Here is a 15,081-nt window from a genome sequence, read left to right as displayed (position 1 = left end):
TATTCTATCTCTATTTATAATATTTTATTTTCTAAGATTTGTAATTTTTAATTTATAGGGTTTGTAATTTTTATTTTCTAAGATTTGTAATTTTTAATTTATAGGATTTGTAATTTTTTATTTTCGACTGGACAATGAATTTTCCGTGTTTTAATTGTTCAACGTTTTCTATTTTACGAGTAAAATATGTTATAGTTGTGAATAGTGCAATTTAATAGTTGTGGCCTGGGATTGGGCCTGTGGGGTTAGAGAAGTTGTGGCATGTGACTCAATTTTAGGAAAATGATGACATGGAGGGGACTTGGGGTCTGAATCCGGGCCAGGGTTGTGGATGGCGGTACATACTCTATATTTTGTGCTACATACTTATTTGAGAGTGAGTTAGATCTAAATTGCTAAATTTGACCCAATCTACCATATATACACTATATAGTACTCCTCCATATTAAAACTACACATAATGCATCAACACACTATACTCTTATGCCCGCTTTTAAAATCAAAATTCCTTGGAAGAAAAGGGGCTAAAATCTTCCATCAAGAAGTGAGAAAGGATATGGTGCTGGGGTCTGTCTATCCATCTCAAGATCATCAAAATAACTCCAACTAACTCCACCACCATTCATCGGTGGGGCAAATGCCCCACCACCGCCTCCGCACACACCAACACCACCGGAAAAGAAATCAGTTGATGAGCTAAAAAGATTTCCATAACCATGATATTCCTGCCTGATCACAGACACACCAAACCTATCATCCTCAGATTTCTCACCAATTTCCTCTTCACTCTTGGCTGATGAACTAGGCAATGCCACACCCGAAGAACAAGAGCTCGATGAAGACTCCATAATCCTACCCTTCTTGCTGCTGCTGTCATACGCTAATTGCCTCGCATTTCCTCTATTTAGCATCATTTCAGGCAGACTTTGAGGATCTTCAACAACTTTGCTCAAGAATGTCATCATCTGCTTGGGCCTCCTCTCCGTTGCCTGCAGCCTCCGGCTCATGCTCGCAAGCTCTTCCTCTAGACTCTCTTGCTCGCGTCTTAGCTTCTCAATCTCCATTACCAATTCATCACCACCAGGTACACCACCACCACCACCATCATCTTCACCTTCTTCCTCTTCTTCGTGTTTGCTCACGAATGAAGTGTAGCCTCTGCTCACGTGCTTCTTCCTCACAATCTTGCTCAATAGCTGCGTCTGTCCGCGCAAAAACCATTCGTTTGCAAACTCCCATCTGTCTGGATCAACCTTTCTGAAGCCCTAATCCAGATCAAACAACAAATGGAATAACAAATTACACCACAAATTTTAAAGCTACGAACAAAACGTATCATAGCCTCTGCAACAACAGTTTTTATTTTCTTATAAGCAGCAAACTCCAGCATTTGCGAAATATCAAATGAAAAAAATCAATCACATCTCAGTAACAAAATCCCCAATGTAGCAGCTACATCAATTTTATCCTCTTAATTCAGTATTTTTACACAAAACGCCATTATCATTTATCACACAGATTTTTTCCTTCAAAACACACGCAATCACTTCTGCAATTACACACCGGATCGAATAATCGGCGGCGAGTTTTTCAATTAAGTCAATATCTCAGTCACAAATCATAAAAACTCGAATTGCAAAGTTAAAAGACCTAAAACAAAGAAAAAAAATCAAACATATCAACAAACTACACTTATCTCCGCAAATTAACACAATCACATTCAATTAATAGCTCACCGATCTCCGATCACCGAAAATTACAGCTAAAAGGCAGAAAATCAGAGCTACTCACATAGGTATTGAGCTGGCGCACGAAGCTGGAGAAGTTGTTGTGCTTGAAATAAAGCGGCAAAATCCTCTGCGAAAAATCCAAAGGCTCCAGCACGATGAAACTGTTGTTTGCCCCGCCCCATGCGATGATCCGATTCGTGGCCGGATCGCTCAGGATTTGGTAGGTTTTCATCACAAACGGTGCTATTATGTCGCCGTCGATCTGCATTTCATGCATAAACTGTGAAGTCAATTCTTCAAACTATCGAGCTCAGCTGAACTGTATTTATAATACAGAAAACGTAAGTGGCAAACGCGACTGTGTGAGAGAGAGAGTGTGCAGTGATAAGGCAGAGTCTATGTTCAAAGTGTGTGGCGATATGAATTGAATCTAAAAAGAATAAATTTATATTTGTATAAATAAAATAAAATAAAATAAAATAAAATAAAATAAAATAAAATAAAATACATCAAGTGTTAGTGCAAATATGGGGAAAAGGTTTTATGGGGCTACGTGTCGAAGGTATGCTGCCACGTGTCGAATGGCAGATGGTGGATGCCAAAAGAGGTCAGATGGTACAGCTATTCGAATCGTGTTCGGGTGCTGAAATATACTTTTATTTTATTTTTATTTAAAACACATAATGGATTATATTTATGGAATATAGTAATTTATATTTTACACTCCCCGTCCCGTGATAGGAGCCTATTTAGTTATGCCATGAGTTTTAAGAAATGTAAAGAAATTGGTTGAATACGTTAGTGGGATTTGAGTCCTACTTATATATAATCCTACAAATATAGGGTTGCGTTAAAGATAGAATCATTCTTAAGTGTAGAACCTAGAACTCTACATATTTTATTCATTGGATGAGGAAAAAATGACGGTCAAGATTAAAAATCATACATATTAGACTATGTTTTCACGACATTCCGGACTCACACATGTGAAAAAACTCACATGTTGATGGAAGAATGAATGAAACGAAGAAGAGTCCATGCATGCTTTATTTTTTCACTTCTCTGCATTCACCCATTAATAATAGTTTTGGTTGTAATGGGAAGTTGTTGTGCAAATCAACACCATTGGATTAAAAGATCTAACGACCTCCGTTTGGCATTTGTTCTACGTTTAAGAATGGTTCTATACATATATATATATATTAGTTTATAAGAAAATGTGAGTGAAATAAGTTGGTGAAATGTGGGGTCTACTTGTTTCGTTTAGTTTCATTCGTTTTACGACTCTAACGACCTAGTCATTTATCACATTGGTTGGAAAACTTCTTTGTGGAAGATTAAGAAGAAATAGAATTTAACTATGGGTGTTTGCAGATAATTAACTTGGGATCACAATCCTCGTCAAAATTAGAAAAATAATTATATTTCCAGTGGTTGTATATGTTTAATATACTAGTCATGCTATTTTTAAATAAGTGTATAGGTCGTATATTTTATTTGGTCGATGAATACAATTTTCGACTGTGTGTGGACTTCTCAATTGTGCAAATTAAGTGTGATTACTCATAAAGGCCCATTAAATTTCATAGTGGTCTCCATGTATCATTACGACCCCAACCCAAAATTGCGGCCCATAACCCTTACAAAACATTTTTTGGATAATACCTAATAGTGACAATGGCTTAATAACTAATAGTCAATGGCGAATCCAGGATATAAAACTCGTGGGGTCGGACAGAGTACAAAATATATTATACGGAGTATATATTTTATTAAAATAATTATTTATTTTAAATAATATTTAAATGGAATATTTTTTGAAAGAAATACATTTTAATTTAAGTAATAGTATTACTCCTATCTTTTACTATGTACAATACAATAGTTAATTTGTGATATTAACATGGAATGGAAGGAGTATCTTTTACTATATACAATAGTTGATTCTCACAAATTTATTGTTTGTATTTTAAAGTTTTTTAATTTTAAATATATATGTCATGTAATTTACGATATGTATATAATTGGTATTCAATATATTGTATTTTTTTATGACTTAATATGTGATAGGAAATAGACTGAATATCCATAACACCAAATTTGAAAATTGATAATATTAAAGTACTAATGAATATAAATAATAATGAATATATTATACAGATTTGATGATTTTCAAATAAAAAATATTCTAGAAGAAAGTAGCATTAACTATTTTTTTTATTTAAGCCTAAATCCCCACTATCTCAATTTTTAAGCCCAAATCGACCGAATCGGATCTCAAAACACGATGCATCTTCTTCCCCAAATTTTTTTCTTCCACAAAATTCTCAGCTCTCCTCTTTCTTTGTTCCAAATTTCTTATCGAAATCTTATAAATTTTTTTATCTACGGTGATGATGTACATGTATATCTCTTCTCTTCTTTGTTTCTCTAATTTTTAGTTTCATTGTCTTATCTCCTTCGGTTCTATGGAGAAGGCTGTCGAGGGGGTGGAGGCAGGGTATTTTAGGGTCGGCGGGCCAAGTAGTGGTATTTTCCGGTGGCATTCATGGAACAATGGTGGGGTCGGCCGACCCCACCTGGATCCGCCGCTACTAATAGTGACATCATAACGTCCCAAAACCATTGATACCCAAACGGTTACTCTCCACATCCAACTTTCTAAAACTCATTTCCTTTGCCACATGAAGACGATATAAAATGCACCAAAGTTATGGTTCTACAATGAAACATTTTCAAACATTAGTAACAAAATCCATACTACCACCAAAAGTCCATCCTAAATATCTTTTTAGAGAGACATCTTTGTTGAACTTTAAAGTATCTCTCCAAGTTGGCTGTCAACCAACTAATATAGGCAATTGAGAAATACGAAGAGCTCTATCATCCAAACCTCCACCATCCATTTAGTCATTATGATCTGCATCATAGATTCATAATAGCTTCTGATCTTCTCCCAATTTCCTAGAAAATAAAGTCGTATCTTTTCTTCAATATGTACCAACATCTTATCCCAAAAATCAAATTCCATTTAAACTCATTCCTCCTCAATCTCTCAGAACTAATATTTTGAATTAACCAAACTGTCAGACTAAGCAACTACTCTAAGAAGCTTTTCTCCCCACCATATCTCAAAATGCCTTCCAAGTTCTCGTAACACGTGTAAATAATATTCAGTTCCACAACCACACATGTTGCAAGAATACATCTCCGACAGTCACAGACACCTCCTATACAATCATTTCAATAATGATAAATAACCAAGAGATAGATAAAGATAAAAAAAATTAAAATTATTGTCAACGAAATTGACCAATTACCATAAACAAAGAAAATAAAAAAAAAGACTACTAATTATACATTTTTTTTATAGAAATTAAACAAATTTTGTCACCTAGAGTGTGTGAAATTCACACACAGTAGGCACTTGGCGGTTGTGATGTGAGGCGATCTTCTCAACCAAATTTCCCCCTCGTCTTCTCCGCCCCTTTTTCTCTACTTCATCACTCCCTCTCCTTCTCCTACGCCGCAATCGCAAATGGCTTCCCTCTCCTTCTCCTCCTCCGTCTCCTCCTCCACTCCCTTCCTCCGCCCCTCCGCACTCCTCCTCCGCCCCCGCCCCCGCCCCTCCCCCGTCATCCGCGCCAAGATCCGCGAGATCTTCATGCCCGCTCTCAGCTCCACCATGACCGAGGGCAAAATCGTCTCCTGGGTCAAATCCGAGGGCGACCTCCTCTTCAAGGGCGAATCCGTCGTCGTCGTCGAGTCCGACAAGGCCGACATGGACGTCGAGACCTTCTACGACGGCATCCTCGCCGCAATCGTTGTCAGCGAGGGCGACACCGCCCCCGTCGGCGCCGCGATCGGCATTTTAGCCGAGACCGAGGCTGAAATTGAAGAAGCTAAAGCAAAAGCCGCCGCGAAATCGCCGTCGTCGCCGCCTCCTGCTGCTCCGGTAGCTGAATCTCCTGCTCCTGCTGCTCCGATTTCTGCTGATTCTGCGCCGGGGAAGGTGGTGGCGACGCCGTTTGCAAAGAAATTGGCGAAGCAGCATAAGGTGGATGTCCGTAAATTGGCGGGGACGGGGCCGAACGGTAGGGTTACGCCGGAGGATGTGGAGAAAGCTGCTGGAATCGCGCCTGCACCGAAGGCGAATGTGGCAGCTGCGGTGGCGCCGTCGGCGCCGGCGCCTGCAGCTCCGGCGAAGGCTGCGGTGAGTTACCCTGAGATTCCAGGGGCGAAAATTGTGCCGTTTACCACAATGCAGGCGGCGGTGTCGAGGAATATGATCGAGAGCCTCTCCGTGCCGACTTTCAGAGTTGGTTATCCGATTGCGACGGATGCGCTCGATGCTCTGTATAAGAAGGTACATTTGCTCAATTTGATCTTAATTTCCCCAATTTAATTGAATATATTAGGTTTTCCGTGGTTAATAGATAATTCATGAATTTCATGTTGAATTGATGAATTTGGCAGATTTTTAATGATGAGTAATGCGGTTTAATCCATCGATGTTCTGTAAAAGAATGTACATTTGCTCAATTTCCCCAGTTTACTTGAAAATATTAGGCATTCCTTAGTTAATAGAAGTGTGGTTTGGATGAATTGATGGTTTGGCAGATTATCAGTAATAAGTAATGTGATTTAATCTATCGATCGATTGCGATTGTTTGCTTAAAAGGTCGGTATGAGTTGGTGTTATTTGGCAGATAGTATATAACAGAGATATGAAATGTGAAGTATTCGATTGATAATAGGTGAAGGCGAAGGGTGTTACGATGACAGCCTTGCTAGCAAAAGCTGCAGCAATGGCACTGGTTCAGCATCCGGTGGTGAATTCATCGTGTAAAGATGGGAAAAGTTTTACATACAACAGCAGCGTAAATATCGCTGTGGCTGTGGCAATGGATGATGGGTTGATCACGCCCGTGCTTCAAGATGCTGATAAGGTGCAAATCGAGAATTCGCTGCTTGATTTCTTGTTGTGTGGCAACTGTAATTGTGCAACGGTTGCAAGATCATAACTTGGTTGTGTGCTGTTGTTCTAGTTGGATTTGTATCTCTTGTCGAAGAAGTGGAAGGAGCTAGTCGAAAAGGCACGAGCGAAGCAACTACAGCCCCAAGAATACAACTCAGGTACTCATAGGGTAGGATTTGTATCGATTTCCGAGAACACATATGGTTGCATTGCAACTAAATTACATAATTTATATGTAGGGACTTTCACATTATCTAATTTGGGCATGTTTGGAGTCGATAGATTCGATGCTATACTTCCTCCAGGACAGGTGATGATTTAACCATAATATGATATATATTGTAAAATGTTACTTATGATTATTTACTAAGCTATCTGTTTAGGGAGCTATAATGGCCGTGGGAGCATCAAAGCCTACCGTTGTAGCTGACAAAGAAGGATTCTTCACCGTTAAAAACCAGATGCTGGTAACTCCACTATACTTGTCTAAATTTATATTTCATGAATCATGAATCAGCTCTATAATACCAACTGGTTTATAAAACATGTTTGGTTAGCACGAGTCTCGTAATTAAGGGGTACAACTTACCCTTTGATGGTTGAGTTTATATTGAGTGATTTCCTTTGGATTTACCAAAAGACCCATCTAATTGTATGGCTTAAAACATACCCAATAAAAGGAAGAAATAACATATACTAATTTGTTCTCCCGAAAGAATATTTGAGATAATTTCATGGTACATCGATTCTATCTACCAAGACCTTATGAGCAAAAATAATAGATTAGTAGCTTTTTCTAGGTTAATATGGAAGCTTATTCAAGAAAATGATAGATTAGTAGCTTTTATGAGGTCATAGGATATCGAAAGCCTAGATGCTTAGCATTTATTAGCATATTGTTGTAGTTATGAATAAGATTCATTACTGCAAATCTAGCTTCTACATTAGAGTCATTGTTTAATGTGGAACAATTCAATTTCCTCGGCTTGCTAGCAATATAATGACACTCGAAAAACTTCTTGTTCAGGTGAACGTTACAGCTGACCACCGAGTCATCTATGGTGCCGACTTGGCTGCATACCTTCAAACATTCATGAAAATCATCCAGAACCCAGAAAGCTTGACAATGTAGACGGCTAACATCGAATAAGATGCAGCAGGCAGTCGAAGAGTCTAGTATTTGATTCTTTTCCTCTGATATTATAGTTTTACAATTAAAAATAATGGAATGCATTTTTTAATTTTGTCTATGTGAGCAGGATGATCATCATTTTTCCACATTTTTTTATAATGAAATTGGTACTGAGTTATTATTATTTTATGATTTGGTTCCTGTAATTTAGCATAACTAGTAAATGGACATCTCAACTGTTAGTTCTATACACATAATATCTCTGATCTATAAGCAGAAATTTGCCCGTGTGAGATCCGGGCGACGAACCTCCACAGCCTCACCAATCCAAGCTGATATTTCTCACAGTGTAGAGCTTGTCAATGTATGCTATGACCGGAACCGAGGCTTTGATGAATCTTCTCATCTCCCTCTCCGCTGATTCCTCTGCTCAAAAAAACCGACGTTTTTAGTGTAAAATCACATTTGGCAGAAAAAAGAAGAAAGTCAGGAAACCTACGAGTTTCGTTCATTTTGACGAGCAGCTGCTCCCTTGTAGGAAGAGCGTACATCCCTGCCGAAGCAGCAGTTCTTACAGCCCAAGTGTGGTAAGGTGCGCAGGTTTCTGCATAAGCCGACGTCGCGGCTTCTTTCAAACTCGGGTCACTGTGTTGGAAATTTGTGATTCGAATCATTCGATTAGCCATGAATGAATTGTTTGAAATGTGACAGAATTTGGAGCAAAACATACTCTGAGTTGAGGAAATTCTGGAACAGAGTTGCAATGAGATCAATGCCTTGTCTCACTCTTCGCAGCTGACGAGTAAGACTTCCTTTTGTCTTAACTTTGTCTTGTTTCATGTCATGATCTATTATTTTGCATAATGTCAAATGTGTGTTTATTGCCCCCTTAAGCCCATTCACCTGAAAAACATGGATTAATGTCATGAGAGAGAGATAATATTTTGGTTTAATTATTGTATATGATCCGATCTTTCGATCGAGTTGCAAAAATGATACTCCCTTCGTCCAGAACCTACAGTACCGTTTTTCCATTTTCGTTAATCCCTTTCTATTGTTGACAAGTTTTCTCCCTCTATTGTGGTGGGTTTCATTCTTGATTAATAATATTATAACCATTTTCTTTCTCCTTGACTAATTTTGTATTAAAACTCGCGTTCATGAAACGTCATTTCACGACTAACCCAAAAGGCGACATGTCGCGAAATAGTACCTTTTCACATTGGCTTTGCCGATGTTCGTTTCGAGTTAGTCGTGAAACAATTCCGGCTTCCGAATTCCTAAGGTGGATTGCTTTCGCAACTAATTTACGAAGTCGGGCCATAAACTATGATTAAAGCTATAGAATCGGATGTGGGAGAGATACCTTCGAACAATACTCGAACTCAGCAAATTTAAAGGCCGCGCCAAGGCAGCCAAAGAGAATAGAGACATGAGAGCACGCATCACAGAAGCTCTTCAAATCGAGATCACCGTTAAATCCGGCCTCGTTCACCGTCGCCGAGATGTCCTCGAACGCGTCCGCCATCGCCGACAAAGGCGTGAACTTACACCCTGCAGCAGTGCCAACACCATCCCCCTCAAGCCCCGACATACTTGAGCTCTTAACCAATTTTTCGCTCCTCCAAATTTCGAAAAAAAAAGAGAGAAAAAATAAGCCTATATGTATTAAAAAATCATCTGAAATTCAAGAAATGGGAGAAAATCCTACTTTTCTTTGAATGAGCCTCCTGATCTTGAAAAAAGGGAACGTAATTTGAGGGCCATTCGAAGAAAAAGCAAACAGTTTTTTGTTATAAATAAACGAAAACCGTTTGTGGAAGAGAAAGATGGTTAATGTGAAAAATAGTGGGTAATTATTTATTTATAGTAGTAAAGAATGGTTTGAGAGGAAAAAAAGCAAACTAAAACGAGAAAAGGTCGTTGAAGCTAATAAAAATTAACCGCTATCATTTTTGCTTTTATGTAATTTATAGGCTGAAATAATCTCATAATCTAATTTTATTCAATTGTACAAATTATAATAGTACTAAGCATTTTCTACTAACTCAACTCCATGTTCTCTCTCCCTCTCTTGATCTCCTAATTCCTTTACTTGCAATGGCTTGTATGTATACATTTGAGCACAAATGATGTAGTAAATCAAATTGATGAACTGGAGTAGTGTGATGAGCCAATACACATACTCCAATCTCCCTTTGTTGAGATTATCATCCGGCAGCCAGTTCGATCCGTCACGGCCGGCGCTGTACCGGTGCACCACCGTGATCAGCAGCGTGCTCAAGTAGCTCCCGGCCGAGATCGAGAGCCAGAACAGCGCCGGCGCGGTGCTTCGCATGCTCTCGGGCGCCTGGTCGTAAAAAAACTCGAGGTGCCCGATCGACGTGAACGTCTCCGCCGCGCCGTGGAGGCAGTACTGCGGCGCTAGCCAGAAAACTGACATCGGGATTGCTGCCGCCCCGTCGTCGGTGAGGCCGTGAGCCGCCGCGGCCTCCTTCCGCCGGACCTCGACGAAGCCGGCGGCGAGGGTGGCGAGGAGGGAGACGCCGAAGCCGATCCCAATCCGGGCGAGGAAGGTGATGCCGCGGTCGAGGCCCGTGAGGCGGCGGGTGGCCGGGACGAAGACGCGGTCGTAGAAGACGATGGTGGCGAGCATCGACGCCTGGGTGAGGACGGACATGGAGGCCGGCGGGATCACGAATTTCGGGCCGAGGCGCCGATCCAGCGACCGGGCTTGCATGAGGGAGAAAGTGTTCTGCTGGGCGGCCGCGGTGATGGTGATGATTCCGGCCGCCCATATCGGGGCCATCCGGATTAGGGTTTTGAGTTCCTCGACGCGGTGGACGCTACTGAGCCGCCATGGATCAGGGGCCTTAGGATCGTCGTTTTCCGTAACAACCGCCGCTTTATCAAGGAACCTAATCAAATGAAACATCATTAATTTGCATTAGTTTTATCGAGAAGTATTGTGGAAAACGACTACACATATCCAATCCAATAACACAATCCATGTAAATAATGATCGATTGCGTATAGTTAAAGTGAAACAAAAATTACTAACATGTAGCACATATATTCTGATACTTAATAGTGACAAATTTAGGGGTGAGCATTCGGTTTCAGTTCGGTTTTTTGCCAAAATCGAACCAAACCCGAAAAACCGAATTTAGATCAAAACCCAAACCGAACCGAACCCGAAAACCAAAAAAATTGAAAACCGAACTTCAAAAACCGAACTAAACCAAAAAAACCAAAATTTTCAAAAAAACCGGAAAACCGAAAAAAATATGGAGTATATATTTATATATATATATATATAATTTATTTTATTTTATATATATAGAATATAAATATATATAATATAAAATTAATAGAATATGTATAATACATATTATATAAAATATATTTAAAGAATATATATTATATAGTATATGATATACATGTTAAATTAATAGAATATATAAATATAATATTATATTTAAAATATAATTCGGTTTCTCGGTTTTTTCGTCCAAATCGAACCTAAAAATCGAAATTTTTGTTTTTTTATAACCGAACCGAAAAACTGAAAAAACCAAACCGAATTTCAAAAATTCGATTAGGTTCGGTTCGGATATTCGGTTTTCGTTTTTTTTGCTCACCCCTAGACAAATTCAAGCAGAGTCAAATATGGATAATATAAAATGAAATGTAATCTACATTATCGGGAAGACTGTAGTTTTGGCACTATAGGGAGACATGAACCTTATCTAATAACGTGATGCTAAGAAACATATCACATAAAATCTTGTATCCTTTGGTGGTGGCGCCTAATATATACAAGACTGGTCAAAATTCACATTATTACCCTCCCAAAATAATAGTATCAAGTATGCAACACAAGCTATTTAATTTATGATTAGTTACTAATTTACCTCAATTTCTTTACTCAATATAACTCAGATTTAAAAAAACAAAAATTCATAGTCAAATTACGTCAAACAAGAAAGAAAGCTCACTTCATATTTTCGGTGTGGACGAGTTTACCCCCGACCGAAATAGCCGCATCAAGCGTCTCATTCTCATACAACGCCCTCGTATCGGAAGAGAAAGAAAGCTTTCTCTTCCAATACGCGGCGACGCAGACCTGCAGCAGCCTTGTGAAGGGGCTGCCTGCAGGGTCAAGCTTCCTGTACATGGGGTACCCGGCCACGAACGCCACGACCGACACGGCCATGGCGAAGGTGGGGACGCCCAGTCCCCACCCCCAGCCGACGTTTTCCTGAATGTAGATGATGACGGTGTTCGCCACCAGGATGGAGGCGCCCATGCAGAAGTAGTACCAGTTGAAGAACTTCCACGTCGTCACCTTCTGCCGCGGGTCGCTCTCGTCGAACTGGTCCGCCCCGAACGACACGATGCAGGGGCGGTACCCGCCCGAGCCCAGCGCCGAGAGGAGGAGCGACGCGTAGAGGAAGGCGAGCTGACCTGAGTCCGCCTCCTCGCATCGCACGCTGCCGCCGGCCTTGCACGGCGGCGGCCTTAGGCTCGGGAGGATAGCGGAGACGGTCAAACTTATCATTCCCTATTCAGTGAGAATAATATAAATAATTGCAAACAAATCTAAACTTATGGACAGACATATTAGTTTATTTATTGTTATGTATGCGTTACATTTATCTATTTAGTATATTTAGGCAAATAAATTTATGGTTAAAAACTTAAATTTGTTTCGTATCAACTCTCAATGTTTTTTAGAAAAATATATTCTACCTACCTTTACCTTAAATGATTAAACTTTCACTTTGCCAAAAAGTTCAATTTATTTCTTTATTGACATAATCCGGGGACGAGATGCTAAGTCAACTCGCCAGATTTCTTTATTGGCAAATTGACTGAACGTTTCGTCGCCAAACTATACCAAACAAATTACACATAAATCAAACTTTTCGCAAAAACGGTGAAAGTTAAGGACACAAAACAAGATTAAAATAAGAAACTCTACTATTTGTAGGAGGAGTGAGGCGATTGCGATGGTCCAAAACCTCCCGGCGAATGCATCCGCGATGAAAGCCCCAAGAAGAGGCGTGAGGGCTCCGGTGCCACCGAAATTCGTGAGCGTGTTGGCGGCCTTGGTCATGGGCAGGTGGAGCTGCCCGGTTAAGTAGCTTATCATGTTTGTGTTAAATCCTACCACAGCCAATTTCTCACCTACTTCATTTCCTGCAAAATTACATTATAACCATTATTAATTAGGTTTAATACTTCTATAATTTAATGCTAATTTAGTTGATTTCTTGCATAAATGAGAAGTACTCACCAAAGATGAAGGGCATTGTGATCAAGCCACCTTGCTTCCTTTTGATGGTGGAATCTTTCTTCTTTATCATGGCCATGTTTCTTGATTTTTTTTATGGACCAAATGGAGTTGAAGATAGGCATTTTATAGCAAGGTTGTGTTAAGTGAGCTGTCACTTTCAACAATGTAAGTGATCAAACAACCCTCCAAAAAATGCAGCAGGAAAATATGTGGTTTTTAGGAAAGATGGATTTTAAAGACTCTCATGTGGATAACTCTGTTTATCTTATTACATATATATCTATGAGACTATGACCATATTTTATTTTCTATTAGTAGTTGATGTAGTTCTAGTGGATGAAATTAAAAAGGTTACGATCTCAGAATGACTTGAACTTCACACAGAACATGCGTAACATGCCAATGAATAGTGATGCTTGATGGAATTTGGCCATCGGAGGTTGTTTGACGTGTGAAAACATATTTTTATTGTTTTTATGAAATTTTGTTTTATTTTTCCTTTTGAGTTATTTAAGCTTTCTCGACCTTATATAAATAGTTAGCAAACGTTATGTCGTCAATTTTTTGGATATGATAATAATCTGGTTTTTTTGAGAGACTAGGGTTTTGAATTTTCTCTTGGTTGGATTACTCTAATAGGACATTGACATCAATAGTAAATAAGATCCATGCCCTTAAATACTTTATCGAATGTGATACACACATCGATAAAGTTTGAATAAAATTAAATTCCTCAATATGATTAGCAAGAAGGATTGTAATTTGTATGTGATGAATATTCAAGTAAAGACATATGTTATATTTTATGAAAATATAAATTTTATCTGTGGCAATGAAAATTTGGCTATTTCTTTTCAAAATACTAGTGTGATTAGATATTTTTTGATTTAGATAATGTTTCTCTAGTTTTGGCTTTATTAAGTTATATACTCCCCCGTCCCAACTCAAGTGATTGATTTCTTTTTGGCCGTTGTTTTACGAAGATGATAATAAATAGTTAAAGTGGGAAGAAAGTAAAGTAAGAGATAGAATAATATAGAAGAGAGTCGTATATACATTATTCTAGTATTAATTAGTATTTTACTTCTCTCCACTTTAATTATTTATGTATTCCATTTTCCTCAATCATGTACCGAAAAATAATCAATCACTTGAGATGGGACTGAGGGAGTACAATATTTCATTTCAAAATATTAGTGGTGGTTACTGTTTCTCACTTTTGCTTTATCAGTTTCACCATATCATTTCATTGGAAAATACTGTTTCCTCTATATTTGGCTTTTCTATATTTTCAATGTTAATTAATTTCTTTTTGTCCACGAGGTACAATTCTTGTTCAATTATTGATCTCAAGAAGAAATTTATACGTAATTAAATGACAGTTGATATATACATTTGATTTCAGTAGTTGGCACAAAAAAAAGAGAAAATTCAGATTTCCAAGAGGTTTGGAATTTTGTTAGAATATTGATAATTTCCCCGTGACAAAATATCTTTTTATAGTATTCTAACAAGAGTGGAGATTTACCACCGAATGTGAAAGTAGTCAATCGAATTCAAATCAAATTATTGAATTAGATTAGGTATATATCATGTGACGTTGCTTATTTAAATTTAGTAACTCAAATCAAATTAGCAATTATTGTAAATAATAGAGTTTCGTGTCCCATCATTTCGTGTCTATGAGAATCATAGTGTGAACTTAAAAAAAAATTGGTGACCCATTATTTTGATGGGAAACGGACTTTTTTGCTATAATCCAAAGTGTTGAGGTCCACTTGTACATATGACCACGTTAAAATGTCGCATACAACCTTTTCTATAGGTTAAAATTTCTCAAAAAAATTATAAAATTTGGTTAAATTCAATGAAGCTTTAGAATAAGTCGTAGATCCCATGAAGTTGCTCGTAATGATTTCACAACAAAAAATCTGGTTACACG

The 15,081-nt window shown here is 38.5% G+C and overlaps 4 protein-coding genes across 4 annotated transcripts; 1 reads left to right on the top strand and 3 right to left on the bottom strand.

Moving 5' to 3' along the window:
* Nucleotides 1–381: 381 nt before the first annotated feature.
* On the bottom strand, nt 382–2,136 carry LOC121780377 (heat stress transcription factor C-1b-like). The gene is made up of 2 exons (XM_042177969.1): nt 1,792–2,136; nt 382–1,265 (listed from the first exon to the last, which is right to left on the bottom strand). Exons 1-2 carry the CDS (start codon nt 2,005–2,007, stop codon nt 525–527), a joined length of 957 nt encoding a protein of 318 aa, XP_042033903.1. The 5' UTR covers nt 2,008–2,136; the 3' UTR covers nt 382–524.
* Nucleotides 2,137–5,163: 3,027 nt separating this feature from the next.
* Nucleotides 5,164–8,029, top strand: LOC121779494 (dihydrolipoyllysine-residue acetyltransferase component 4 of pyruvate dehydrogenase complex, chloroplastic-like). The gene is made up of 6 exons (XM_042176819.1): nt 5,164–6,096; nt 6,488–6,679; nt 6,779–6,866; nt 6,948–7,018; nt 7,092–7,175; nt 7,736–8,029. The coding sequence occupies exons 1-6, from the start codon at nt 5,269–5,271 to the stop codon at nt 7,838–7,840; spliced, it is 1,368 nt and encodes a 455-aa protein (XP_042032753.1). The 5' UTR covers nt 5,164–5,268; the 3' UTR covers nt 7,841–8,029.
* A 100-nt stretch (nt 8,030–8,129) lies between these two features.
* On the bottom strand, nt 8,130–9,681 carry LOC121779495 (ACD11 homolog protein-like). The gene is made up of 5 exons (XM_042176820.1): nt 9,552–9,681; nt 9,207–9,462; nt 8,571–8,743; nt 8,340–8,485; nt 8,130–8,266 (listed from the first exon to the last, which is right to left on the bottom strand). The coding sequence occupies exons 1-5, from the start codon at nt 9,605–9,607 to the stop codon at nt 8,160–8,162; spliced, it is 738 nt and encodes a 245-aa protein (XP_042032754.1). The 5' UTR covers nt 9,608–9,681; the 3' UTR covers nt 8,130–8,159.
* A 142-nt stretch (nt 9,682–9,823) lies between these two features.
* LOC121779493 (protein NRT1/ PTR FAMILY 3.1-like) lies at nt 9,824–13,285 on the bottom strand. Its single transcript, XM_042176818.1, has 4 exons — nt 13,140–13,285; nt 12,825–13,042; nt 11,839–12,404; nt 9,824–10,758 (listed from the first exon to the last, which is right to left on the bottom strand). Exons 1-4 carry the CDS (start codon nt 13,213–13,215, stop codon nt 9,870–9,872), a joined length of 1,749 nt encoding a protein of 582 aa, XP_042032752.1. The 5' UTR covers nt 13,216–13,285; the 3' UTR covers nt 9,824–9,869.
* Between the last annotated feature and the right edge of the window lie 1,796 nt (nt 13,286–15,081).

This window comes from Salvia splendens, chromosome 19 (genome assembly GCF_004379255.2).
Source record: "Salvia splendens isolate huo1 chromosome 19, SspV2, whole genome shotgun sequence".
NCBI lineage: Eukaryota > Viridiplantae > Streptophyta > Magnoliopsida > Lamiales > Lamiaceae > Salvia > Salvia splendens.
This window is presented reverse-complemented; position numbering and strand designations above follow the sequence as displayed.

Bases quoted from the DNA above. Each gene is read 5' to 3' on its own strand.
- LOC121780377 (XM_042177969.1), bottom strand. From the start codon at position 2,007: ATGCATGAAATGCAGATCGACGGCGACATAATAGCACCGTTTGTGATG. The intron at 1,266-1,791 runs GTGAGTAGCTCT...GATCTGGATTAG, and splicing joins TGCGCCAGCTCAATACCTAT to GGCTTCAGAAAGGTTGATCC.
- LOC121779494 (XM_042176819.1), top strand. From the start codon at position 5,269: ATGGCTTCCCTCTCCTTCTCCTCCTCCGTCTCCTCCTCCACTCCCTTC. The intron at 6,680-6,778 runs GTGCAAATCGAG...CTGTTGTTCTAG, and splicing joins TGCTTCAAGATGCTGATAAG to TTGGATTTGTATCTCTTGTC. The intron at 6,867-6,947 runs GTACTCATAGGG...ATTTATATGTAG, and splicing joins GCCCCAAGAATACAACTCAG to GGACTTTCACATTATCTAAT.
- LOC121779495 (XM_042176820.1), bottom strand. From the start codon at position 9,607: ATGGCCCTCAAATTACGTTCCCTTTTTTCAAGATCAGGAGGCTCATTC. The intron at 9,463-9,551 runs GTAGGATTTTCT...CGAAATTTGGAG, and splicing joins GGAGGCTCATTCAAAGAAAA to GAGCGAAAAATTGGTTAAGA. The intron at 8,744-9,206 runs GTATCTCTCCCA...CATGTTTTTCAG, and splicing joins AGTTCGAGTATTGTTCGAAG to GTGAATGGGCTTAAGGGGGC.
- LOC121779493 (XM_042176818.1), bottom strand. From the start codon at position 13,215: ATGGCCATGATAAAGAAGAAAGATTCCACCATCAAAAGGAAGCAAGGT. The intron at 13,043-13,139 runs GTGAGTACTTCT...GTAATTTTGCAG, and splicing joins CACAATGCCCTTCATCTTTG to GAAATGAAGTAGGTGAGAAA. The intron at 10,759-11,838 runs GTGAGCTTTCTT...TCATTTGATTAG, and splicing joins GTCCACACCGAAAATATGAA to GTTCCTTGATAAAGCGGCGG.